General features: G+C 53.8%; 1 protein-coding gene across 1 annotated transcript; it reads left to right on the top strand.

Annotated features, from left to right (window-relative positions):
* The first annotated feature begins 530 nt into the window (after window positions 1-530).
* On the top strand, window positions 531-24,932 carry LOC144674820 (cystatin-A5-like). The gene is made up of 3 exons (XM_078536020.1): window positions 531-686; window positions 2,308-2,409; window positions 24,798-24,932. Exons 1-3 carry the CDS (start codon window positions 615-617, stop codon window positions 24,930-24,932), a joined length of 309 nt encoding a protein of 102 aa, XP_078392146.1. The 5' UTR covers window positions 531-614.
* Window positions 24,933-24,941: the final 9 nt, after the last annotated feature.

The following is a 24,941-nucleotide window of genomic DNA, read 5'->3' as shown; positions in this document are numbered from 1 at the left end:
GGGGAGATGGTAGGAGAAAGAGGTGTGGGGAGAGCAGGGCAGGGAAAGGGACAGGCGAGGGAGGAGGGGGCATGGAGGGGCTGGCGAGAAAGAGGCCAGAGAGGGGGCAGAGACGGGTGGTGAAGAGGGTGGGAGAAAAAATGGGACAGAGAGGGAGTGGAGGGGGAAGAGGAGGAGGAGAGGAGGGAGAGAGGAGGCATAGGGGGTGGAAGAAAGGAGGGGGAAGGGGAGAGAGCAGGAAGAGGGAGGGAGAGAGGAGGGGGACAGGAGGAAAGGGGGAAGAGGTGGAGAGGGTTGGGAAGAGAGAGGGCGGGGAGAGAGAGAGAGGTAGGCAGGGAGAGAGGGAGGGAGGAGCAGGCGGGTGTTAGAGAGAGAAGGATGGAGGGAGTGAGGCAATCACAAACAGGAGCGAGCACCTTCCACCCAGCCCAGCTTTCGTATCAAACAAATATCTGGAGACAGAGGGTGGAGCCAAGACAATGAGAGATTTCCCTGACAACGAGGAACATCACTGAGGGGTGGAGTAAAAATAAAGAATAAAAAGGAGGAACACTGGGCAGAAAGACAACGAGAGTTGATTAAGAGAGAGATAGAGAGAGCCAGAGACAGAGAAAATGGCAGGAAAGATGCACGGTTCAATCTCCACTTCACCTGTAACTGATGAGGTTCAGGAAATTGTCCAGTCGGTAAGTATCCACCATTCTCAATATCCTCTTTATCTCTATGACGAAGAACATTAGTCGCCCTGACTCCTGCCGCTTTGACCATCTCAGGACATCTCAAAGCACTCGACAAACAATGAAGTATTTTACTCAGTTTTGGCTACTGCTGTAATGTAGGAAACGCCAACTGGCAGACAGCAAACTCCTAGAATCAGCAATGAGAGAATGACCAGGTAAATTGTTTCAGTGATGTTGCTTGAGGGATAAGCGTTTCTTCCCCAGGACACTGTAGAGAAACTGTGTATTGTTCTTCATTCAATAATGCTCGTGGGATCTTTCACAGCAACCTGAGAGGACAGAGGGGAATTTGGCAATGTGTCAAATCGACAGAGAAGACCTCCAACAGTGCAGCACTCCCTCAGTACTGACCCTCCGGCAGTGCAAAACTCATTCAGTACTGACCCTCCGATAGTGGAGCACTCCCTCAGTCCTGACACGCCGACAGTGCAGTACTCCCTCAGTACTGACCCACCGACACTGCAGCACACCCTCAGTCCTGACACTCCAACAGTGCAGCACTCCCTCAGTACTGTCCCTCCGACAGTGCAGCACTCCCTCAGTACTGACCGTCCGACAGTGCGGTACTCCCTCAGTACTGACCCACGGATAGTGCAGCGTTCCCTCAGCAGTGACCCTCCGACAGTGCCGAACTCCCTCAGTACTCACCCCCGGATAGTGCAGCGTTCCCTCAGTACTCCCCTTCCAACAGTGCAGCACTCCCTCAGCACTGACCCCCAGATAGTGCAGCACTCCCTCAGTACTATCCCTCCGACAGTGCAGCACTCCCTCATTACTGACCCTCAGTGTGCAGCGCTCCTTCAATATAGTACTTCCAACAGTGCAGTTCTCCCTCAGTACTGACCCTCCGACAGTGCAGCGCTCCCACAGTACTGACCCTTCAACATTGCAGCACTCACTCAGTACTGAACTTCCGATCATGCAGCACTCCCTCAGTACTGACCCTCTGACAGTGCAGCACTCCCTCAGTACTGACCCTCTGACAGTGCAGCACTCCCTCAGTACTGACGCCCGGATAGTGCAGCACTCCCTCAGTACTGACCCTCTGACAGTGCAGCACTCCCTCAGTACTGACCCTCTGACAGTGCAGCACTCCCTCAGTACTGACCCTCTGACAGTGCAGCACTCCCTAAGTACTGACGCCCGGATAGTGCAGCACTCCCTCAGTACTGACCCTCTGACAGTGCAGCACTCCCTCAGTACTGACCCTCTGACAGTGCAGCACTCCCTCAGTACTGACCCTCTGACAGTGCAGCACTCCCTCAGTACTGACCCTCTGACAGTGCAGCACTCCCTCAGTACTGACCCCCGGATAGTGCAGCACTCCCTCTGTACTGACCCTCTGACAGTGCAGCACTCCCTCAGTACTGACCCTCTGACAGTGCAGCACTCCCTCAGTACTGACCCCCGGATAGTGCAGCACTCCCTCAGTACTGACCCTCTGACAGTGCAGCACTCCCTCAGTACTGATCCTCTGACAGTGCAGCACTCCCTCAGTGGTGATCCTGCGCGTTCAGCAGTTGTTCAGAAAATCTGAAATGTTCTATTTGTTATCATATCTATCCAGTTGAAGGATCGAATTGAAGAGGAGTTGAAAAGGAAAGTGGAATTTCTTCATGCACTCTTACATCGCGCGCAAGTTGTAGCTGGGATCAATTACTTCGTGAAGGTATGAAAACAGAAATAACTTGCAGTTATCTAGCAATTTGAACGCACTAAAATGCCTCAGGTTTCTTGGGGTGTTACTCAGACAGAAATTTGACAGCGACCTACAGAAATATGGAACACGTTCGGTGTAGCTACATGAAAGACGAAAGGTTTAGGGAAAATCTTAAGTTAGGACACAAAGATGGAGCGGTTCAGGGAGGGATCTCCAGGGCTTAGGGTACAGGCTGGGGAAGTTACGGCAGAACATTGGGGGAAATCATGGGATTAACAAGAAGACAGAACTGTGCGAGCTCAGAGACAAGTGAGGAATATCGGTGGTGGAGGAGGTTACAGAGATAGGGAGGGTTGTAGGGGCTGTGCAGGTTACAGAGATAGGGAGGGTTGTTGGGACTGGAGGAGGTTACAGTGATAGGGAGGGTTGTAGGGGCTGTGTAGGTTACAGAGACAGGGAGGGATGTAGGGGCTTAAGGAGGTTACAGAGATAGGGAGGGATGTAGGGGCTGGAGGAGGTTACATAGATAAAAAGGGAGGGTTGTAGGGGCTGGAGGAGGATACAGAGATAGGGAAGGTTGTAGGGGGCTGGAGGGGGATACAGATAGGGAGGTTTGTAGGTGCTGGAGGAGGTTACAGAGATAGGGAGGGATGTAGGGGCTGGAGGAGGTTACAGAGATAGGGAGCGTTGTAGGGACTGGAGAGGTTACATTGATAGGGTAGGATGGAGGGGCTGGAGGAGGTTACAGAGATAGGGAGGGTTGTAGAACTGGAGGAGGTTACAGAGATGGGGAGGGTTTTAGGGGCTGCAGGAGGTTACAGAGATAGGGAGGGTGGTAGGGGCTGGAGGAGGTTACAGAGATAGGAAGGGATGTATGGGCTCGAGAGGTTACAGAGATAGGGAGGGTAGTAGGGGCTGGAGGAGGTTAGAGAGATAGGGACGGTTGAAGGGGCTGGAGGAGGTTGCACAAAAAAGGAGGGCTGTAGAATTGGAGGAGGTTACAGAGATAGGGAGGGTTGCAGGGGCTGGAGGAGGTTACAGAGATAGGGAGGGATGTACGGCTGGAGGAGGTTACAAAGATAAAAAGGGAGGGTTGTAGGGGCTGGAGGAGGTGACAGAGATAGGGAGGGTTGTAGGGGGCTGGAGGGGGTTACAGATAGGGAGGGTTGTAGGTGCTGGAGGAGGTTACAGAGATAGGGAGGGATGTAGGGGTTGAAGGAGGTTACAGAGATAGGGAGCGTTGTAGGGACTGGAGAGGTTACAGAGATAGGGAACGATCGAGGGGCTGGAGGAGGTTACAGAGATAGGGAGGGATTTAGGGGCTGGAGCAGGTTATAGAGATAGGGAGGGTGGTAGGGGCTGGAGGAGGTTACAGAGATAGGTAGGGATGTATGGACTCGAGAGGTTACAGAGATAGGGAGGGTAGTAGGGGCTGGAGGAGGTTAGAGAGATAGGGACGGTTGAAGGGACTGGAGGAAGTTACACAGATAGGGAGGATTGTAGGGGCTGGAGGAGGTTACAGAGATAGGGAGGGTTGTAGGGGTGGGAGGAGGTTACAGAGATAGGGAGGGATGTAGGGGCTTGAGGAGGTTACAGAGATAGGGAGGGATGTAGGGGCTGGAGGACGTTACGTAGAGAAAAAGGGAGGGTTGTAGAACTGGAGGAGGTTACAGAGATAGGGAGGGTTGTAGAACTGGAGGAGGTTACAGAGATAGGAAGGGATGTAGGGGCTGGAGGAGGTTACATAGATAAAAAGGGAGGGTTGTAGAGGCTGGAGCAGGTTACAGAGATAGGGAGGGTTGTAGGGGGCTGGAGGAGATTACAGAGATATGGAGGGATGTAGGGGCTGGAGGAGGTTACAGAGATAGGGAGTGTTGTAGGGGCTGGAGAGGTTACAGAGATAAGGAAGGATGGAGGGGCTGGAGGAGGTTACAGAGATAGGGACGGTTTTAGGGGCTGCAGGAGGTTACAGAGATAGGGAGGGTGGTAGGGGCTGGAGGAGGTTACAGAGATAGGAAGGGATGTATGGGCTCGAGAGGTTACAGAGATAGGGAGGGTAGTAGGGGCTGGAGGAGGTTAGAGAGATAGGGACGGTTGAAGGGGCTGGAGGAGGTTACACAGATAGGGAGGGTTGTAGAACTGGAGGAGGTTACAGAGATAGGGAGTGATGTAGGGGCTGGAGGAGGTTACAGAGATAGGGAGGGTTGCAGGGGCTGGAGGAGCTTACACAGATAGGGAGCATTGTAGGGGCTGGAGGAGGTTACAGAGATAGCGAGGGTTATAGGGGCTGGAGGAGGTTACAGAGATAGGGAGTGTGGTAGGGCCTGGAGGAGGTTACAGAGATAGGGAGGGTTATAGGGGCCGGAGGAGGTTACAGAGATAGGAAGGATTGTAGGGGCTGGAGTAGGTTACAGAGATAGGGATGGTTGCAGAGGCTGGAGGAGGTTACAGTGATTGGGAGGGGCGTAGGGACTGGAAGATGTGACAGGGATAGAGTGGGTTGCAGAGGCTGGAGGAAATTACAGAGATAGGGAGTGTAGAGGGTGCTGGAGGGGGTAACAGAGATAGGGAGCATAGTAGGGGCTGGAGGAGGTTACAGAGATAGGGAGGGATGTAGGGCTGGAGGAGGTTACATAGATAAAAAGGGAGGGTTGTAGGGGCTGGAGGAGGTTACAGAGATAGGGAGGGTTGTAGGGGGCTGGAGGTGGTTACAGATAGGGATGGTTGTAGGTGCTGGAGGAGGTTACAGAGATAGGGAGGGATGTAGGGGCTGGAGGAGGTTACAGAGATAGGGAGCGTTGTAGGCACTGGGGAGGTTACAGAGATAGGGAAGGATGGAGGGGCTGGAGGAGGTTACAGAGATAGAGAGGGTTTAAGGGGCTGGAGGAGGTTACAGAGATAGGGAGGGTGGTAGGGGCTGGAGGAGGTTACAGAGATAGGTAGGGATGTATGGGCTCGAGAGGTTACAGAGATAGGGAGGGTTGTAGGGGCTGGAGGAGGTTACAGAGATAGGGAGCGTTGTAGAAATGGTGGAGGTTACAGAGATAGGGAGGGATGTAGGGGCTGGAGGAGGTTACATAGATAAAAAGGGAGGGTTGTAGAGGCTGGAGGAGGTTACAGAGATAGGGAGGGTTGTAGGGGGCTGGAGGAGGTTACAGAGATAGGGAGTGTTGTAGGGGCTGGAGGGGGTAACAGAGATAGGGAGGGTTTTAGGGGCTGGAGAGGTTACAGAGATAAGGAAGGATGGAGGGGCTGGAGGAGGTTACAGAGATAGGGACGGTTTTAGGGGCTGCAGGAGGTTACATAGATAGGGAGGGTGGTAGGGGCTGGAGGAGGTTACAGAGATAGGAAGGAATGTATGGGCTCGAGACGTTACAGAGATAGGGAGGGTAGTAGGGGCTGGAGGAGGTTACACAGATAGGGAGGGTTGTAGAACTGGAGGAGGTTACAGAGATAGGGAGGGTTGTAGGGGCTGGAGGAGATAACAGAGATAGGGAGGGTTGCAGGGGCTGGAGGAGCTTACACAGATAGGGAGCATTGTAGGAGCTGGAGGAGGTTACAGAGATAGCGAGGGTTGTAGGGGCTGGAGGAAGTTACAGAGATAGGGAGTGTGGTAGGGCCTGGAGGAGGATACAGAGATAGGGAGGGTTATAGGGGCTGGAGGAGGTTACAGAGATAGGAAGGATTGTAGGGGCTGGAGGAGGTTACAGAGATAGGGATGGTTGCGGAGGCTGGAGGAGGTTACAGTGATTGGGAGGGGAGTAGGGACTGGAAGATGTGACAGGGATAGAGAGGGTTGCAGAGGCTGGAGGAGGTTACAGAGATAGGGAGTGTAGTGGGGGCTGGAGGGGGTAACAGAGATAGGGAGCATAGTAGGGGCTGGAGGAGGTTACAGAGATAGGGAGCATGGTAAGGGCTAAAGGAGGTTACAGAGATAGGGAGAGTTGTAGGGGCTGGAGGAGGTTACAGAGATAGGGAGCGTTGTAGGGACTGGAGAGGTTACAGAGATATGGAAGGATGGAGGGGCTGGAGGAGATTACAGAGATAGGGAGGGTTTTAGGGGCTGGAGGAGGTTACAGAGATAGGGAGGGTTGTAGGGGCTGGAGGAGGTTACAGAGATAGGAAGGGATGTAGGGGCTCGAGAGGTTACAGACATAGGGAGGGTAGTAGGGGCTGGAGGAGGATAGAGAGATAGGGACGGTTGAAGGGGCTGGAGGAGGTTACAGAGATAGGGAGGGATGTAGGGGCTTGAGGAGGTTACAGAGATAGGGAGGGTTGTAGGGGCTGGAGGAGGTTACATAGATAGGGAGGGTTGTAGGGGCTGGAGGAGGTTACAGAGATAGGGAGGGATGTAGGGGCTGGAGGAGGTTACATATATAAAAAGGGAGGGTTGTAGAGGCTGGAGGAGGTTAGAGAGATAGGGAGGGTTGTAGAACTGGAGGAGGTTACAGAGATAGGGAGGGATGTAGGGGCTGGTGGAGGTTACATAGATAAAAAGGGAGGGTTGTAGAGACTGGAGGAGGTTACAGAGATAGGGAGTGTTGTAGGGGGCTGGAGGAGGTTACAGAGATAGGGAGGGTTGTAGGGGCTGGAGGAGGTTACAGAGATACGGAGGGATGTAGGGGCTGGAGGAGGTTACAGAGATAGGGAACGTTGTAGGGGCTGGAGAGGTTACAGAGATAAGGAAGGATGGTGGGGCTGGAGGAGGTTACAGAGATAGGAAGGATTGTAGGGGCTGGAGGAGGTTACAGAGATAGGGATGGTTGCAGAGGCTGGAGGAGGTTACAGTGATTGGGAGGGGCGTAGGTGCTGGAAGATGTGACAGGGATAGAGCGGGTTGCAGAGGCTGGAGGAGGTTACAGAGATAGGGAGTGTAGTGGGGGCTGGAGGGGGTAACAGAGATAGGGAGCATAGTAGGGGCTGGAGGAGGTTACAGCGATAGGGAGCATGGTAAGGGCTAAAGGAGGTTACAGAGATAGGGAGAATAGTAGGGGCTGGAGGAGGTTACAGAGATAGGGAGGGTTGCAGGGGCTGGAGGAGCTTACACAAATAGGGAGCATTGTAGGGGCTGGAGGAGGTTACAGAGATAGCGAGGGTTGTAGGGGCTGGAGGAGGTTACAGAGATAGGGAGTGTGGTAGGGCCAGGAGGAGGTTACAGAGATAGGGAGGGTAATAGGGGCTGGAGGAGGTTACAGAGATAGGAAGGATTGTAGGGGCTGGAGTAGGTTACAGAGATAGGGATGGTTGCAGAGGCTGGAGGAGGTTACAGTGATTGGGAGGGGCGTAGGGACTGGAAGGTGTGACAGGGATAGAGTGGGTTGCAGAGGCTGGAGGAGGTTACAGAGATAGGGAGTGTAGTGGGGGCTGGAGGGGGTAACAGAGATAGGGAGCATAGTAGGGGCTGGAGGAGGTTACAGAGATAGGGAGCGTTGTAGGGACTGGAGTGGTTACAGAGATAGGGAAGGATGGAGGGGCTGGAGGAGGTTACAGAGATAGGGAGGGTTTTAGGGGCTGGAGGAGGTTACAGAGATAGGGAGGGTTGTAGGGGCTGGAGGAGGTTACACAGATAGGAAGGGATGTAGGGGCTCGAGAGGTTACAGAGATAGGGAGGGTAGTAGGGGCTGGAGGAGGTTAGAGAGATAGGGACGGTTGAAGGGGCTGGAGGAGGTTACAGAGATAGGGAGGGATATAGGGGCTTGAGGAGGTTACAGAGATAGGGAGGGATGTAGGGGCTGGAGGACGTTACATAGATAAAAAGGGAGGGTTGTAGGGGCTGGAGGAGGTTACAGAGATAGGGAGGGTTGTAGGGGCTGGAGGAGGTTACAGAGATAGGGAGGGTTGTAGAACTGGAGGAGGTTACAGAGATAGGGAGGGATGTAGTTGCTGGAGGAGGTTACATCGATAAAAAGGGAGGGTTGTCGAGGCTGGAGGAGGTTACAGAAGTAGGGAGGCTTGTAGGGGGCTGGAGGAGGTTACAGAGATAGGGAGGAATGTAGGGGCTGGAGGAGGTTACAGAGATAGGGAGCATTGTAGGGGCTGGAGAGGTTACAGAGATAAGGAAGGATGGAGGGGCTGGAGGAGGTTACAGAGATAGGGAGGGTTTTAGGGGCTGGAGGAGGTTACAGAGATAGGGAGGGTGGTAGGGGCTGGAGGAGGTTACAGAGAAAGCGAGGGTTGTAGGAGCTGGAAGAGGTTACAGAGATAGGGAGTGTTGTGGGGGCTGGAGGAGGTTACAGAGATAGGGAGGGTTGTAGGGGCTGGAGGAGGTTACAGAGATAGGGAGGGATGTAGGGGCTGGAGGAGGTTACAGAGATAGGGAACGTTGTAGGGGCTGGAGAGGTTACAGAGATAAGGAAGGATGGAGGGGCTGGAGGAGGTTACAGAGATAGGAAGGATTGTAGGGGCTGGAGGAGGTTACAGAGATAGGGATGGTTGCAGAGGCTGGAGGAGGTTACAGTGATTGGGAGGGGCGTAGGTGCTGGAAGATGTGACAGGGATAGAGCGGGTTGCAGAGGCTGGAGGAGGTTACAGAGATAGGGAGTGTAGTGGGGGCTGGAGGGGTTAACAGAGATAGGGAGCATAGTAGGGGCTGGAGGAGGTTACAGAGATAGGGAGCATGGTAAGGGCTAAAGGAGGTTACAGAGATAGGGAGCATAGTAGGGGCTGGAGGAGGTTACAGAGATAGGGAGGGTTGCAGGGGCTGGAGGAGCTTACACAAATAGGGAGCATTGTAGGGGCTGGAGGAGGTTACTGAGATAGCGAGGGTTGTAGGGGCTGGAGGAGGTTACAGAGATAGGGAGAGTGGTAGGGCCTGGAGGAGGTTACAGAGATAGGGAGGGTTATAGGGGCTGGAGGAGGTTACAGAGATAGGAAGGATTGTAGGGGCTGGAGTAGGTTACAGAGATAGGGATGGTTGCAGAGGCTGGAGGAGGTTACAGTGATTGGGAGGGGCGTAGGGACTGGAAGGTGTGACAGGGATAGAGTGGTTTGCAGAGGCTGGAGGAGGTTACAGAGATAGGGAGTGTAGTGGGGGCTGGAGGGGGTAACAGAGATAGGGAGCATAGTAGGGGCTGGAGGAGGTTACAGAGATAGGGAGCATGGTAAGGGCTAAAGGAGGTTACAGAGATAGGGAGAGTTGTAGGGGCTGGAGGAGGTTACAGAGATAGGGAGCGTTGTAGGGACTGGAGAGGTTACAGAGATATGGAAGGATGGAGGGGCTGGAGGAGATTACAGAGATAGGGAGGGTTTTAGGGGCTGGAGGAGGTTACAGAGATAGGGAGGGTTGTAGGGGCTGGAGGAGGTTACAGAGATAGGAAGGGATGTAGGGGCTCGAGAGGTTACAGACATAGGGAGGGTAGTAGGGGCTGGAGGAGGATAGAGAGATAGGGACGGTTGAAGGGGCTGGAGGAGGTTACAGAGATAGGGAGGGATGTAGGGGCTTGAGGAGGTTACAGAGATAGGGAGGGTTGTAGGGGCTGGAGGAGGTTACATAGATAGGGAGGGTTGTAGGGGCTGGAGGAGGTTACAGAGATAGGGAGGGATGTAGGGGCTGGAGGAGGTTACATATATAAAAAGGGAGGGTTGTAGAGGCTGGAGGAGGTTAGAGAGATAGGGAGGGTTGTAGAACTGGAGGAGGTTACAGAGATAGGGAGGGATGTAGGGGCTGGTGGAGGTTACATAGATAAAAAGGGAGGGTTGTAGAGACTGGAGGAGGTTACAGAGATAGGGAGTGTTGTAGGGGGCTGGAGGAGGTTACAGAGATAGGGAGGGTTGTAGGGGCTGGAGGAGGTTACAGAGATACGGAGGGATGTAGGGGCTGGAGGAGGTTACAGAGATAGGGAACGTTGTAGGGGCTGGAGAGGTTACAGAGATAAGGAAGGATGGTGGGGCTGGAGGAGGTTACAGAGATAGGAAGGATTGTAGGGGCTGGAGGAGGTTACAGAGATAGGGATGGTTGCAGAGGCTGGAGGAGGTTACAGTGATTGGGAGGGGCGTAGGTGCTGGAAGATGTGACAGGGATAGAGCGGGTTGCAGAGGCTGGAGGAGGTTACAGAGATAGGGAGTGTAGTGGGGGCTGGAGGGGGTAACAGAGATAGGGAGCATAGTAGGGGCTGGAGGAGGTTACAGCGATAGGGAGCATGGTAAGGGCTAAAGGAGGTTACAGAGATAGGGAGAATAGTAGGGGCTGGAGGAGGTTACAGAGATAGGGAGGGTTGCAGGGGCTGGAGGAGCTTACACAAATAGGGAGCATTGTAGGGGCTGGAGGAGGTTACAGAGATAGCGAGGGTTGTAGGGGCTGGAGGAGGTTACAGAGATAGGGAGTGTGGTAGGGCCAGGAGGAGGTTACAGAGATAGGGAGGGTAATAGGGGCTGGAGGAGGTTACAGAGATAGGAAGGATTGTAGGGGCTGGAGTAGGTTACAGAGATAGGGATGGTTGCAGAGGCTGGAGGAGGTTACAGTGATTGGGAGGGGCGTAGGGACTGGAAGGTGTGACAGGGATAGAGTGGGTTGCAGAGGCTGGAGGAGGTTACAGAGATAGGGAGTGTAGTGGGGGCTGGAGGGGGTAACAGAGATAGGGAGCATAGTAGGGGCTGGAGGAGGTTACAGAGATAGGGAGCGTTGTAGGGACTGGAGTGGTTACAGAGATAGGGAAGGATGGAGGGGCTGGAGGAGGTTACAGAGATAGGGAGGGTTTTAGGGGCTGGAGGAGGTTACAGAGATAGGGAGGGTTGTAGGGGCTGGAGGAGGTTACACAGATAGGAAGGGATGTAGGGGCTCGAGAGGTTACAGAGATAGGGAGGGTAGTAGGGGCTGGAGGAGGTTAGAGAGATAGGGACGGTTGAAGGGGCTGGAGGAGGTTACAGAGATAGGGAGGGATATAGGGGCTTGAGGAGGTTACAGAGATAGGGAGGGATGTAGGGGCTGGAGGACGTTACATAGATAAAAAGGGAGGGTTGTAGGGGCTGGAGGAGGTTACAGAGATAGGGAGGGTTGTAGGGGCTGGAGGAGGTTACAGAGATAGGGAGGGTTGTAGAACTGGAGGAGGTTACAGAGATAGGGAGGGATGTAGTTGCTGGAGGAGGTTACATCGATAAAAAGGGAGGGTTGTCGAGGCTGGAGGAGGTTACAGAAGTAGGGAGGCTTGTAGGGGGCTGGAGGAGGTTACAGAGATAGGGAGGAATGTAGGGGCTGGAGGAGGTTACAGAGATAGGGAGCATTGTAGGGGCTGGAGAGGTTACAGAGATAAGGAAGGATGGAGGGGCTGGAGGAGGTTACAGAGATAGGGAGGGTTTTAGGGGCTGGAGGAGGTTACAGAGATAGGGAGGGTGGTAGGGGCTGGAGGAGGTTACAGAGAAAGCGAGGGTTGTAGGAGCTGGAAGAGGTTACAGAGATAGGGAGTGTTGTGGGGGCTGGAGGAGGTTACAGAGATAGGGAGGGTTGTAGGGGCTGGAGGAGGTTACAGAGATAGGGAGGGATGTAGGGGCTGGAGGAGGTTACAGAGATAGGGAACGTTGTAGGGGCTGGAGAGGTTACAGAGATAAGGAAGGATGGAGGGGCTGGAGGAGGTTACAGAGATAGGAAGGATTGTAGGGGCTGGAGGAGGTTACAGAGATAGGGATGGTTGCAGAGGCTGGAGGAGGTTACAGTGATTGGGAGGGGCGTAGGTGCTGGAAGATGTGACAGGGATAGAGCGGGTTGCAGAGGCTGGAGGAGGTTACAGAGATAGGGAGTGTAGTGGGGGCTGGAGGGGTTAACAGAGATAGGGAGCATAGTAGGGGCTGGAGGAGGTTACAGAGATAGGGAGCATGGTAAGGGCTAAAGGAGGTTACAGAGATAGGGAGCATAGTAGGGGCTGGAGGAGGTTACAGAGATAGGGAGGGTTGCAGGGGCTGGAGGAGCTTACACAAATAGGGAGCATTGTAGGGGCTGGAGGAGGTTACTGAGATAGCGAGGGTTGTAGGGGCTGGAGGAGGTTACAGAGATAGGGAGAGTGGTAGGGCCTGGAGGAGGTTACAGAGATAGGGAGGGTTATAGGGGCTGGAGGAGGTTACAGAGATAGGAAGGATTGTAGGGGCTGGAGTAGGTTACAGAGATAGGGATGGTTGCAGAGGCTGGAGGAGGTTACAGTGATTGGGAGGGGCGTAGGGACTGGAAGGTGTGACAGGGATAGAGTGGTTTGCAGAGGCTGGAGGAGGTTACAGAGATAGGGAGTGTAGTGGGGGCTGGAGGGGGTAACAGAGATAGGGAGCATAGTAGGGGCTGGAGGAGGTTACAGAGATAGGGAGCGTTGTAGGGACTGGAGTGGTTACAGAGATAGGGAAGGATGGAGGGGCTGGAGGAGGTTACAGAGATAGGGAGGGTTTTAGGGGCTGGAGGAGGTTACAGAGATAGGGAGGGTTGTAGAACTGGAGGAGGTTACAGAGATAGGGAGGGATGTAGGTGCTGGAGGAGGTTACATCGATAAAAAGGGAGGGTTGTCGAGGCTGGAGGAGGTTACAGAAGTAGGGAGGCTTGTAGGGGGCTGGAGGTGGTTACAGAGATAGGGAGGGTTGTAGGGGCTGGAGGAGGTTACAGTGATAGGGAGGAATGTAGGGGCTGGAGGAGGTTACAGAGATAGGGAGCGTTGTAGGGGCTGGAGAGGTTACAGAGATAAGGAAGGATGGAGGGGCTGGAGGAGGTTACAGAGATAGGGAGGGTTTTAGGGGCTGGAGGAGGTTACAGAGATAGGGAGGGTGGTAGGGGCTGGAGGAGGTTACAGAGAAAGCGAGGGTTGTAGGAGCTGGAAGAGGTTACAGAGATAGGGAGTGTTGTGGGGGCTGGAGGGTGTAACAGAGATAGGGAGGGTTGTATGGTCTGGAGGAAGTTACAGAGATAGGGAGTGTAGTGGGTGCTGGAGGGGGTAACAGAGATAGGGAGCATAGTAGCGGCTGGAGGAGGTTACAGAGACAGGGAACATGGTAGGGGCTGGAGGAGGTTACAGAGATAGGGTGAGTTGTAGGGGCTGGAGGAGGTTACAGAGATAGGGAGGGTTGTAGGGGCTGGAGGAGGTTACAGAGATAGGGTGGGAGAGGCTGGAGGAAATTTCAGAGATAGGGAGGATTGTAGGGGCTTGAGTAGGTTGCAGAGATAGGGAGGGATGTAGGTGCTGGAGGAGGTTACATAGATAAAAAGGGAGGGTTATGGGGCTGGAGGACGTTACAGAGATAGGGAGGGTTGTAGAACTGGAGGAGGTTACAGAGATAGGGAGGGATGTAGGGGCTGGAGGAGGTTACATAGATAAAAAGGGAGGGTTGTAGAGGCTGGAGGAGGTTACAGAGATATGGAGGGTTGTAGGGGCTGGAGGAGGTTACAGAGATAGGGAGGGTTGTAGGGGCTGGAGGAGGTTACAGAGATAGGGAGGGATGTAGTGGCTGGAGGAGGTTACAGAGATAGGGAGCGTTGTAGGGGCTGGAGAGGTTACAGAGATAAGGAAGGATGGAGGGGCTGGAGGAGGTTACAGAGATAGAGAGGTTTTTAGGGGCTGCAGGAGTTTACAGAGATAGGGAGGATGGTAGGGGCTGGAGGAGGTTACAGAGATAGGAAGGGATTTATGGGCTCGAGAGGTTACAGAGATAGGGAGGGTAGTAGAGGCTGGAGGAGGTTACAGAGATAGGGACGGTGAAGGGGCTGGAGGAGGTTACACAGATAGGGAGGGTTGTAGAACTGGAGGGGTTTACAGAGATAGGGAGGGTTGTAGGGGCTGGAGGAGGTTACAGAGATAGGGAGGGATGTAGGGGCTGGAGGAGGTTACAGAGATAGGGAGGGATGTAGGGCTGGAGGAGGTTACATAGATAAAAAGGGATTGTTGTAGAGGCTGGAGGAGGTTACAGAGATAGGGAGGGTTGTAGGGGGCTGGAGGTGGTTACAGATAGGGAGGGTTGTAGGTGCTGGAGGAGGTTACAAAGATAGGGAGGGATGTAGGGGCTGGAGGAGGTTACAGAGATAGGGAGCGTTGAAGGGACTGGAGAGGTTACAGAGATAGGGAAGGATGGAGGGGCTGGAGGAGGTTACAGAGATACAGAGTGTTTAAGGGGCTGGAGGAGGTTACAGAGATAGGGAGGGTGGTAGGGGCTGGAGGAGGTTACAGAGATAGGTAGGGATGTATGGGCTCGAGAGGTTACAGAGATAGGGAGGGTTGTAGGGGCTGGAGGAGGTTACAGAGATAGGGAGCGTTGTAGAACTGGTGAAGGTTACAGAGATAGGGAGTGATGTAGGGGCTGGAGGAGGTTACATAGATAAAAAGGGAGGGTTGTAGAGGCTGGAGGAGGTTACAGAGATAGGGAGGGTTGTAGGGGGCTGGAGGAGGTTACAGAGATATGGAGGGATGTAGGGGCTGGGGGAGGTTACAGAGATAGGGAGTGTTGTAGGGGCTGGAGAGGTTACAGAGATAAGGAAGGATGGAGGGGCTGGAGGAGGTTACAGAGATAGGGACGGTTTTAGGGCCTGCAGGAGGTTGCAGAGATAGGGAGGGTGGTAGGGGCTGGAGGAGGTTACACAGATAGGGAGGGTTGTTGAACTGGAGGAGGTTACAGAGATAGGGAGGGATGTAGGGACTGGAGGAGGTGAAAGAGATAGGGAGCGTTGTAGAGGCTGGAGGAGGTTACAGAGATAGGGAGGGTTGTAGGGGCTGGAGGAGCTTACACAGATAGGGAGCATTGTAGGGGCTGGAGGAGGTTACAGAGATAGCGACGGTTGTAGGGGCTGGAGGAGGTTACAGAGATAGGGAGGGTTATAGGGGCTGGAGGAGGTTACAGAGATAGGAAGGATTGTAGGGGCTGGAGTAGGTTACAGAGATAGGAAGGGATTTATGGGCTCGAGAGGTTAGAGAGATAGGGAGGGTAGTAGGGGCTGGAGGAGGTTACAGAGATAGGGACGGTGAAGGGGCTGGAGGAGGTTACACAGATAGGGAGGGTTGTAGAACTGGAGGGGTTTACAGAGATAGGGAGGGTTGTAGGGGCTGGAGGAGGTTACAGAGATAGGGAGGGATGTAGGGGCTGGAGGAGGTTACAGAGATAGGGAGGGATGTAGGGCTGGAGGAGGTTACATAGAGAAAAAGGGATTGTTGTAGGGGCTGGAGGAGGTTACAGAGATAGGGAGGGTTGTAGGGGGCTGGAGGTGGTTACAGATAGGGAGGGTTGTAGGTGCTGGAGGAGGTTACAAAGATAGGGAGGGATGTAGGGGCTGGAGGAGGTTACAGAGATAGGGAGCGTTGAAGGGACTGGAGAGGTTACAGAGATAGGGAAGGATGGAGGGGCTGGAGGAGGTTACAGAGATACAGAGGGTTTAAGGGGCTGGAGGAGGTTACAGAGATAGGGAGGGTGGTAGGGGCTGGAGGAGGTTACAGAGATAGGTAGGGATGTATGGGCTCGAGAGGTTACAGAGATAGGGAGGGTTGTAGGGGCTGGAGGAGGTTACAGAGATAGGGAGCGTTGTAGAACTGGTGAAGGTTACAGAGATAGGGAGGGATGTAGGGGCTGGAGGAGGTTACATAGATAAAAAGGGAGGGTTGTAGAGGCTGGAGGAGGTTACAGAGATAGGGAGGGTTGTAGGGGGCTGGAGGAGGTTACAGAGATATGGAGGGATGTAGGGGCTGGAGGAGGTTACAGAGATAGGGAGTGTTGTAGGGGTTGGAGAGGTTACAGAGATAAGGAAGGATGGAGGGGCTGGAGGAGGTTACAGAGATAGGGACGGTTTTAGGGGCTGCAGGAGGTTGCAGAGATAGGGAGGGTGGTAGGGGCTGGAGGAGGTTACAGAGATAGGAAGGAATGTATGGGCTCGAGACGTTACAGAGATAGGGAGGGTACTAGGGGCTGGAGGAGGTTACACAGATAGGGAGGGTTGTAGAACTGGAGGAGGTTACAGAGATACGGAGGGTTGTAGGGGCTGGAGGAGGTTACAGAGATAGGGAGGGATGTAGGGGCTGGAGGAGGTTAAAGAGATAGGGAGCGTTGTAGAGGCTGGAGGAGGTTACAGAGATAGGGAGGGTTGCAGGGGCTGGAGGAGCTTACACAGGTAGGGAGCATTGTAGGGGCTGGAGGAGGGTACAGAGATAGCGAAGGTTGTAGGGGCTGGAGGAGGTTACAGAGATAGGGAGTATGGTAGGGCCTGGAGGAGGTTACAGAGATAGGGAGGGTTATAGGGGCTGGAGGAGGTTACAGAGATAGGAAGGATTGTAGGGGCTGGAGGAGGTTACAGAGATAGGGATGGTTGCAGAGGCTGGAGGAGGTTACAGTGATTGGGAGGGGCGTAGGGACTGGAAGATGTGACAGGGATAGAGTGGGTTGCAGCGGCTGGAGGAGGTTACAGAGATAGGGAGTGTAGTGGGGGCTGGAGGGGGTAACAGAGATAGGGAGCATAGTAGGGGCTGGAGGAGGTTACAGAGATAGGGAGCATGGTAAGGGCTAAAGGAGGTTACAGAGATAGGGAGAGTTGTAGGGACTGGAGGAGGTTACAGAGATAGGGAGCGTTGTAGGGACTGGAGAGGTTACAGAGATATGGAAGGATGGAGGGGCTGGAGGAGGTTACAGAGAAACGGAGGGTTTTAGGGGCTGGAGGAGGTTACAGAGATAGGGAGGGTTGTAGGGGCTGGAGGAGTTTACAGAGATAGGAAGGGATGTAGGGGCTCGAGAGGTTACAGACATAGGGAGGGTAGTAGGGGCTGGAGGAGGTTAGAGAGATAGGGACGGTTGAAGGGGCTGGAGGAGGTTACAGAGATAGGGAGGGATGTAGGGGCTTGAGGAGGTTACAGAGATAGGGAGGGATGTAAGGGCTGGAGGACGTTATATAGATAAAAAGGGAGGGTTGTAGGGTCTGCAGGAGGTTACAGAGATAGGGAGGGTTGTAGGGGCTGGAGGAGGTTACAGAGATAGGGAGGGTTGTAGAACTGGAGGAGGTTACAGAGATAGGGAGGGATGTAGGGGCTGGAGGAGGTTACATAGATAAAAAGGGAGGGTTGTAGAGGCTGGAGGAGGTTAGAGAGATAGGGAGGGTTGTAGAACTGGAGGAGGTTACAGAGATAGGGAGGGATGTAGGGGCTGGAGGAGGTTACATAGATAAAAAGGGAGGGTTGTAGAGGCTGGAGGAGGTTACAGAGATAGGGAGTGTTGTAGGGGGCTGGAGGAGGTTACAGAGATAGGGAGGGTTGTAGGGGCTGGAGGAGGTTACAGAGATAGGGAGGGATGTAGGGGCTGGAGGAGGTTACAGAGATAGGGAGCGTTGTAGGGGCTGCAGAGGTTACAGAGATAAGGAAGGATGGAGGGGCTGGAGGAGGTTACAGAGATAGGGAGGGTTGCAGGGGCTGGGGGAGCTTACACAGATAGGGAGGACTGTATTGGCTGGATGAGGTTACAGCGTTAGCGAGGGTTGTAGGAGCTGGAGGAGGTTACAGAGATAGGGAGTGTTGTGGGGGCTGGAGGGTGTAACAGAGATAGGGAGAGTTGTAGGGGCTCGAGGACGTTACAGAGATAGGGAGTGTGGTAGGGGCTGGAGATGGTTACAGAGATAGGGAGTGTGGTAGGGCCAGGAGGAGGTAACAGAGATAGGGAGTGTGGTAGGGCCTGGAGGAGGTTACAGAAATAGGGATGGTTGCAGAGGCTGGAGGAGGTTACAGTGATTGGGAGGGTCGTAGGTGCTGGAAGATGTGACAGGGATAGAGCGGGTTGCAGAGGCTGGAGGAGGTTACAGAGATAGGGAGTGTAGTGGGGGCTGGAGGGGGTAACAGAGATAGGGAGCATAGTAGGGGCTGGAGGAGGTTACAGAGATAGGGAGCTTTGTAGGGGCTGGAGGAGGTTACAGAGATAGGGAGGGTTGCAGGGGCTGGAGGAGCTTACACAGATAGGGAGCATTGTAGGGGCTGGAGGATGTTCCAGGGATAGCGAGGGTTGTAGGGGCTGGAGGAGGTTACAGAGATAGGGAGTGTGGTAGGGCCTGGAGGAGGTTACAGAGATAGGGAGGGTTATAGGGGCCGGAGGAGGTTGCAGAGATAGGAAGGATTGTAGGGGCTGGAGTAGGTTACAGAGATAGGGATGGTTGCAGAGGCTGGAGGAGGTTACAGTGATTGGGAGGGGCGTAGGGACTGGAAGATGTGAGAGGGATAGAGTGGGTTGCAGAGGCTGGTGGAGGTTACAGAGATAGGGAGTGTAGTGGGGGCTGGAGGGGGTAACAGAGATATGGAGCATAGTAGGGGCTGGAGGAGGTTACAGAGATAGGGAGCGTTGTAGGGACTGGAGTGGTTACAGAGATAGGGAAGGATGGAGGGGCTGGAGGAGGTTACAGAGATAGGGAGTGTTTTAGGGGCTGGAGGAGGTTACAGAGATAGGGAGGGTTGTAGGGGCTGGAGGAGGTTACAGAGATAGGAAGGGATGTAGGGGCTCGAGAGGTTACAGAGATAGGGAGGGTAGTAGGGGCTGGAGGAGTTTAGAGAGATAGGGACGGTTGAAGGGGCTGGAGGAGGTTACAGAGATAGGGAGGGATGTAGGGGCTTGAGGAGGTTACAGAGATAGGGAGGGATGTAGGGGCTGGAGGACGTTACATAGATAAAAAGGGAGGGTTGTAGGGGCTGGAGGAGGTTACAGAGATAGGGAGGGTTGTAGGGGCTGGAGGAGGTTACAGAGATAGGGAGGGTTGTAGAACTGGAGGAGGTTACAGAGATAGGGAGGGATGTAGGTGCTGGAGGAGGTTACATCGATAAAAAGGGAGGGTTGTCGAGGCTGGAGGAGGTTACAGAGATAGGGAGGCTTGTAGGGGGCTGGAGGAGGTTACAGAGATAGGGAGGGTTGTAGGGGCTGGAGGAGGTTACAGTGATAGGGAGGAATGTAGGGGCTGGAGGAGGTTACAGAGATAGGGAGCGTTGTAGGGGCTGGAGAGGTTACAGAGATAAGGAAGGATGGAGGGGCTGGAGGAGGTTACAGAGATAGGGAGGGTTTTAGGGGCTGGAGGAGGTTACAGAGATAGGGAGGGTGGTAGGGGCTGGAGGAGGTTACAGAGAAAGCGAGGGTTGTAGGAGCTGGAAGAGGTTACAGAGATAGGGAGTGTTGTGGGGGCTGGAGGGTGTAACAGAGATAGGGAGGGTTGTATGGTCTGAAGGAAGTTACAGAGATAGGGAGTGTGGTAGGGCCTGGAGGTGGTTACAGAGATAGGGAATGTGGTAGGGCCTGGAGGAGGTTACAGAGATAGGGAGTGTGGTAGGGCCTGGAGGTGGTTACAGAGATAGGAAGGATTGTAGGGGCTGGAGGAGTTTACAGAGATAGGGATGGTTGCAGAGCCTGGAGGAGGTTACAGTGATTGGGAGGGGCGTAGGGACTGGAATATGTGACAGGGATAGAGTGGGTTGCAGAGGCTGGAGGAAATTACAGAGATAGGGAGTGTAGTGGGTGCTGGAGGGTGTAACAGAGATAGGGAGCATAGTAGCGGCTGGAGGAGGTTACAGAGACAGGGAACATGGTAGGGGCTGGAGGAGGTTACAGAGATAGGGTGAGTTGTAGGGGCTGGAGGAGGTTACAGAGATAGGGAGGGTTGTAGGGGCTGGAGGAGGTTACAGAGATAGGGTGGGAGAGGCTGGAGGAAATTTCAGAGATAGGGAGGATTGTAGGGGCTTGAGGAGGTTGCAGAGATAGGGAGGGATGTAGGGGCTGGAGGAGGTTACATAATAAAAAGGGAGGGTTGTAGGGGCTGGAGGACGTTACAGAGATAGGGAGGGTTGTAGAACTGGAGGAGGTTACAGAGATAGGGAGGGATGTAGGGGCTTGAGGAGGTTACATAGATAAAAAGGGAGGGTTGTAGAGGCTGGAGGAGGTTACAGAGATATGGAGGGTTGTAGGGGGCTGGAGGAGGTTACAGAGATAGGTAGGGTTGTAGGGGCTGGAGGAGGTTACAGAGATAGGGAGCGATGTAGTGGCTGGAGGAGGTTACAGAGATAGGGAGCGTTGTAGGGGCTGGAGAGGTTACAGAGATAAGGAAGGATGGAGTGGCTGGAGGAGGTTACAGAGATAGGAAGGGATGTATGGGCTCGAGAGGTTACAGAGATAGGGAGGGTAGTAGGGGCTGGAGGAGGTTACAGAGATAGGGACGGTGAAGGGGCTGGAGGAGGTTACACAGATAGGGAGGGTTGTAGAACTGAAGGAGTTTACAGAGATAGGGAGGGTTGTAGGGGCTGGAGGAGGTTACAGAGATAGGGAGGGATGTAGGGGCTGGAGGAGGTTACAGAGATAGGGAGGGATGTAGGGCTGGAGGAGGTTACATAGATAAAAAGGGAGTGTTGTAGGGGCTGGAGGAGGTTACAGAGATAGGGAGGGTTGTAGGGGGCTGGAGGTGGTTACAGATAGGGAGGGTTGTAGGTGCTGGACGAGGTTACAGAGATAGGGAGGGATGTAGGGGCTGGAGGAGGTTACATAGATAGGGAGCGTTGAAGGGACTGGAGAGGTTAGAGAGATAGGGAAGGATGGAGGGGCTGGAGGAGGTTACAGAGATACAGAGGGTTTAAGGGGCTGGAGGAGGTTACAGAGATAGGTAGGGATGTATGGGCTCGAGAGGTTACAGAGATAGGGAGGGTTGTAGGGGCTGGAGGAGGTTACAGAGATAGGGAGCGTTGTAGAACTGGTGGAGGTTACAGAGATAGGGAGGGATGTAGGGGCTGGAGGAGGTTACATAGATAAAAAGGGAGGGTTGTAGAGGCTGGAGGAGGTTACAGAGAAAGGGAGGGTTGTAGGGGGCTGGAGGAGGTTACAGAGATATGGAGTGATGTAGGGGCTGGAGGAGGTTAGAGAGATAGGGAGGGTTGTAGAACTGGAGGAGGTTACAGAGATAGGGAGGGTTGTAGGGGGCTGGAGGAGGTTACAGAGATAGGGCGGGTTGTAGGGGCTGGAGGAGGTTACAGAGATAGGGAGGGATGTAGGGGCTGGAGGAGGTTACAGAGATAGGGAGCGTTGTAGGGGCTGGAGAGGTTACAGAGATAAGGAAGGATGGAGGAGCTGGAGGAGGTTACAGAGATAGGGAGGGTTGCAGGGGCTGGGGGAGCTTACACAGATAGGGAGGATTGTATTGGCTGGATGAGGTTACAGCGATAGCGAGGGTTGTAGGGGCTGGAGGAGGTTACAGAGATAGGGAGGGATGTAAGGGCTGGAGGAGGTTACAGCGATAGGGAGGGATGTAGGGGCTGTAGGAGGTTACATAGATAAAAAGGGAGGGTTGTAGAGGCTAGAGGAGGTTACAGAGATGGAGGGTTGTAGGGGGCTGGAGGAGGTTACAGAGATAGGGAGGGTTGTCGGGGCTGGAGGAGGTTACAGAGATAGGGAGGGATGTAGTGGCTGGAGGAGTTTACAGAGATAGGGAGCATTGTAGGGGCTGGAGAGGTCACAGAGATAAGGAAGGATGGAGGTGCTGGAGGAGGTTACAGAGATAGGGAGGGTTTTAGGGGCTGCAGGAGGTTACAGAGATAGGGAGGGTCGTAGGGGCTGGAGGAGGTTACAGAGATAGGGAGGGTTTTAGGGGCTGCAGGAGGTTACACAGATAAGGAGGGTTGTAGAACTGGAGGAGGTTACAGATATAGGGAGGGATGTAGGGGCTGGAGGAGGTTACATAGATAAAAAGGGAAGGTTGTAGAGGCTGGAGGAGGTTACAGAGATAGGGAAGGTTGTAGGGGGCTGGAGGAGGTTACAGAGATAGGGAGCGTTGTAGGGGCTGGAGGAGGTTACAAAGATAAAAAGGGAGGGTTGTAGAGGCTGGAGGAGGTTACAGAAATAGGGAAGGTTGTAGGGGGCTGGAGGAGGTTACAGAGATAGGGAGCGTTGTAGGGGCTGGAGGAGGTTACAGAGATAGGGAGGGTTTTAGGGGCTGCAGGAGGTTACAGAGATAGGGAGGGTGGTAGGGGTTGGAGGAGGTTACAGAGATAGGAAGGGATGAATGGGCTCGAGAGGTTACAGAGATAGGGAGGGTAGTAGGGGCTGGAGGAGGTTAGAGAGATAGGGACGGTTGAAGGGGCTGGAGGAGGTTACACAGATAGGGAGGGTTGTAGAACTGGAGGAGGTTACAGAGATAGGGAGGGATGTAGGGGCTGGAGGAGGTTACATAGATAAAAAGGGAGGGTTGTAGCGGGCTGGAGGAGGTTACAGAGATAGGGAGGGATGTAGGGGCTGGACGAGGTTACAGAGATAGGGAGCATTGTAGGGGCTGGAGGAGGTTACAGAGATAGGGAGGGTTGCAGGGGCTGGAGGAGCTTACACAGATAGGGAGCATGGTACGGGCTGGAGGAGGTTACAGAGATAGCGAGGGTTGTAGGAGCTGGAGGAGGTTACAGAGATTGGGAGTGTTGTGGGGGCTGGAGGGTGTAACAGAGATAGGGAGGGTTGTAGAACTGGAGGAGGTTACAGAGATAGGGAGGGATGTAGGGGCTGGAGGACGTTACAGAGATAGGGAGGGTTGTAGAACTGGAGAAGGTTACAGAGATAGGGAGGGATGTAGGGGCTGGAGGAGGTTACATAGATAAAAAGGGAGGGTTGTAGAGGCTGGAGGAGGTTACAGAGATAGGGAGGGTTGTAGGGGGCTGGAGGAGGTTACAGAGATAGGGAGGGTTGTAGGGGCTGGAGTAGGTTACAGAGATAGGGAGGGATGTAGTGGCTGGAGGAGGTTACAGAGATAGGGAGCGTTGTAGGGGCTGGAGAGGTTACAGAGATAAGGAAGGATGGAGGGGCTGGAGGAGGTTACAGAGATAGGGAGGGTTTTAGGGGCTGCAGGAGGTTACAGAGATAGGGAGGGTGGTAGGGGCTGGAGGAGGTTACAGAGATAGGAAGGGATGAATGGGCTTGAGAGGTTACAGAGATAGGGAGGGTAGTAGGGGCTGGAGGAGGTTAGAGAGATAGGGACGGTTGAAGGGGCTGGAGGAGGTTACAGAGATAGGGAGGGTTGTAGAACTGGAGGAGGTTACAGAGATAGGGAGGGATGTAGGGGCTGGAGGAGGTTACATAGATAAAAAGGGAGGGTTGTAGCGGGCTGGAGGAGGTTACAGAGATAGGGAGCATTGTAGGGGCTGGAGGAGGTTACAGAGATAGGGAGGGTTGCAGGGGCTGGAGGAGCTTACACAGATAGGGAGCATTGTAGGGGCTGGAGGAGGTTACAGAGATAGTGAGGGTTGTAGGAGCTGGAGGAGGTTACAGAGATAGGGAGTGTTGTGGGGGCTGGAGGAGGTTACAGAGATAGGGAGTGTGGTAGAGCCTGGAGGGGGTTACAGAGATAGGGAGTGTGGTAGGGCGTGGAGGAGATTACAGAGTTAGGGAGGGTTGTAGGGGCTGGAGGAGGTTACAGAGATAGGAAGGATTGTAGGGGCTGGAGGAGGTTACAGAGATAGGGAGGGTTGTAGGGGCTGGAATAGGTTACAGAGATAGGGAGTGTGGTAGGACCTGGAGGAGGTTACAGAGATAGGGAGGGTTATAGGGGCTGGAGGAGATTACAGAGAAAGGAAGGATTGTAGGGGCTGGAGGAGTTTACAGAGATAGGGATGGTTGCAGAGGCTGGAGGAGGTTACAGTGATTGGGAGGGGCGTAGGGACTGGAAGATGTGACAGGGATAGAGTGGGTTGCAGAGGCTGGAGGAGGTTACAGAGATAGGGAGTGTAGTGAGGGCTGGAGGGGGTAACAGAGATAGGGAGCATAGTAGGGGCTGGAGGAGGTTACAGAGATAGGGAGAGTTGTAGGGGCTGGAGGAGGTTACAGAGATAGGGAGTGTTTCAGAGGCTGGAGGAAATTTCAGAGATGGGGAGGATTGTAGGGGCTGGAGGAGGTTACAGAGATAGGGAGCATTGAAGGGGCTGGAGGAGGTTACAGAGATAGGGAGGATTGTAGGGGCTGGAGGAGGTTACAGAGATAGGGAGGATTGTAGTGGCTGGAGGAGGTTACAGAGATAGGGAGGATTGTAGGTGCTGGCGGAGGTTACAGAGATATGGAGGTTTGTAGGTGCTGGAGGATTTTACAGAGATAGGGAGGATTGCAGAGGCTGGCGGAAGTTACAGAGATAGGGAGGGTTGCAGAGGCTGGTGGAGGTTACAGAAATAGGGGGGGTTGCAGAGGCTAGCGGAGGTTACAGAGATAGGGAGCATTACAGAGGCTGGAGGAGGTTACACAGATAGGGAAGATTGCAGAGGCTGTAGGAAGCTATGGAGATGGGGAGGTTTGTGGGCGCTGGATGAGGTTACAGACAGAGTGAACGTTGTTACTGTACTGACGCAGCACTGCACTGTCACAGGGTCAGGAATGCGGAGGGAGTGTCATACTGTCGAAGGCGTAGCGCTGAGGGTGTGCTGCATTGTTGGAGGGAACGTTGTGAGAAATGTCCTTTGCAAACCGATTGGTCTCCTTTTTGTTTTTAGGTTGTTTATGTGGCTGGGAATGCTGCTGAATGCATCCACATTCTTGTAACCAAGCCAATGTTCGGTCAGAAACCTTCACTGGTGAAAATCGAGACTAACAAGGAGCTATCCGACGAGATTACTTATATCGTTTAAAAGCCAGGC

This window comes from Cetorhinus maximus, unplaced genomic scaffold (genome assembly GCF_964194155.1).
Source record: "Cetorhinus maximus unplaced genomic scaffold, sCetMax3.hap1.1 HAP1_SCAFFOLD_827, whole genome shotgun sequence".
Lineage (NCBI taxonomy): Eukaryota > Metazoa > Chordata > Chondrichthyes > Lamniformes > Cetorhinidae > Cetorhinus > Cetorhinus maximus.
The sequence above is the reverse complement of the archived record's forward strand: the minus strand, read 5'-3'. Positions and strand labels throughout refer to the sequence as shown.

What these genes read in the sequence shown, in the direction of transcription:
- LOC144674820 (XM_078536020.1), top strand. Translation starts at nt 615, where the DNA reads ATGGCAGGAAAGATGCACGGTTCAATCTCCACTTCACCTGTAACTGAT. An exon ending in TTCAGGAAATTGTCCAGTCG is followed by an intron (nt 687 to 2,307) that starts GTAAGTATCCAC and finishes ATATCTATCCAG; the next exon opens with TTGAAGGATCGAATTGAAGA. An exon ending in GGATCAATTACTTCGTGAAG is followed by an intron (nt 2,410 to 24,797) that starts GTATGAAAACAG and finishes TTTTGTTTTTAG; the next exon opens with GTTGTTTATGTGGCTGGGAA.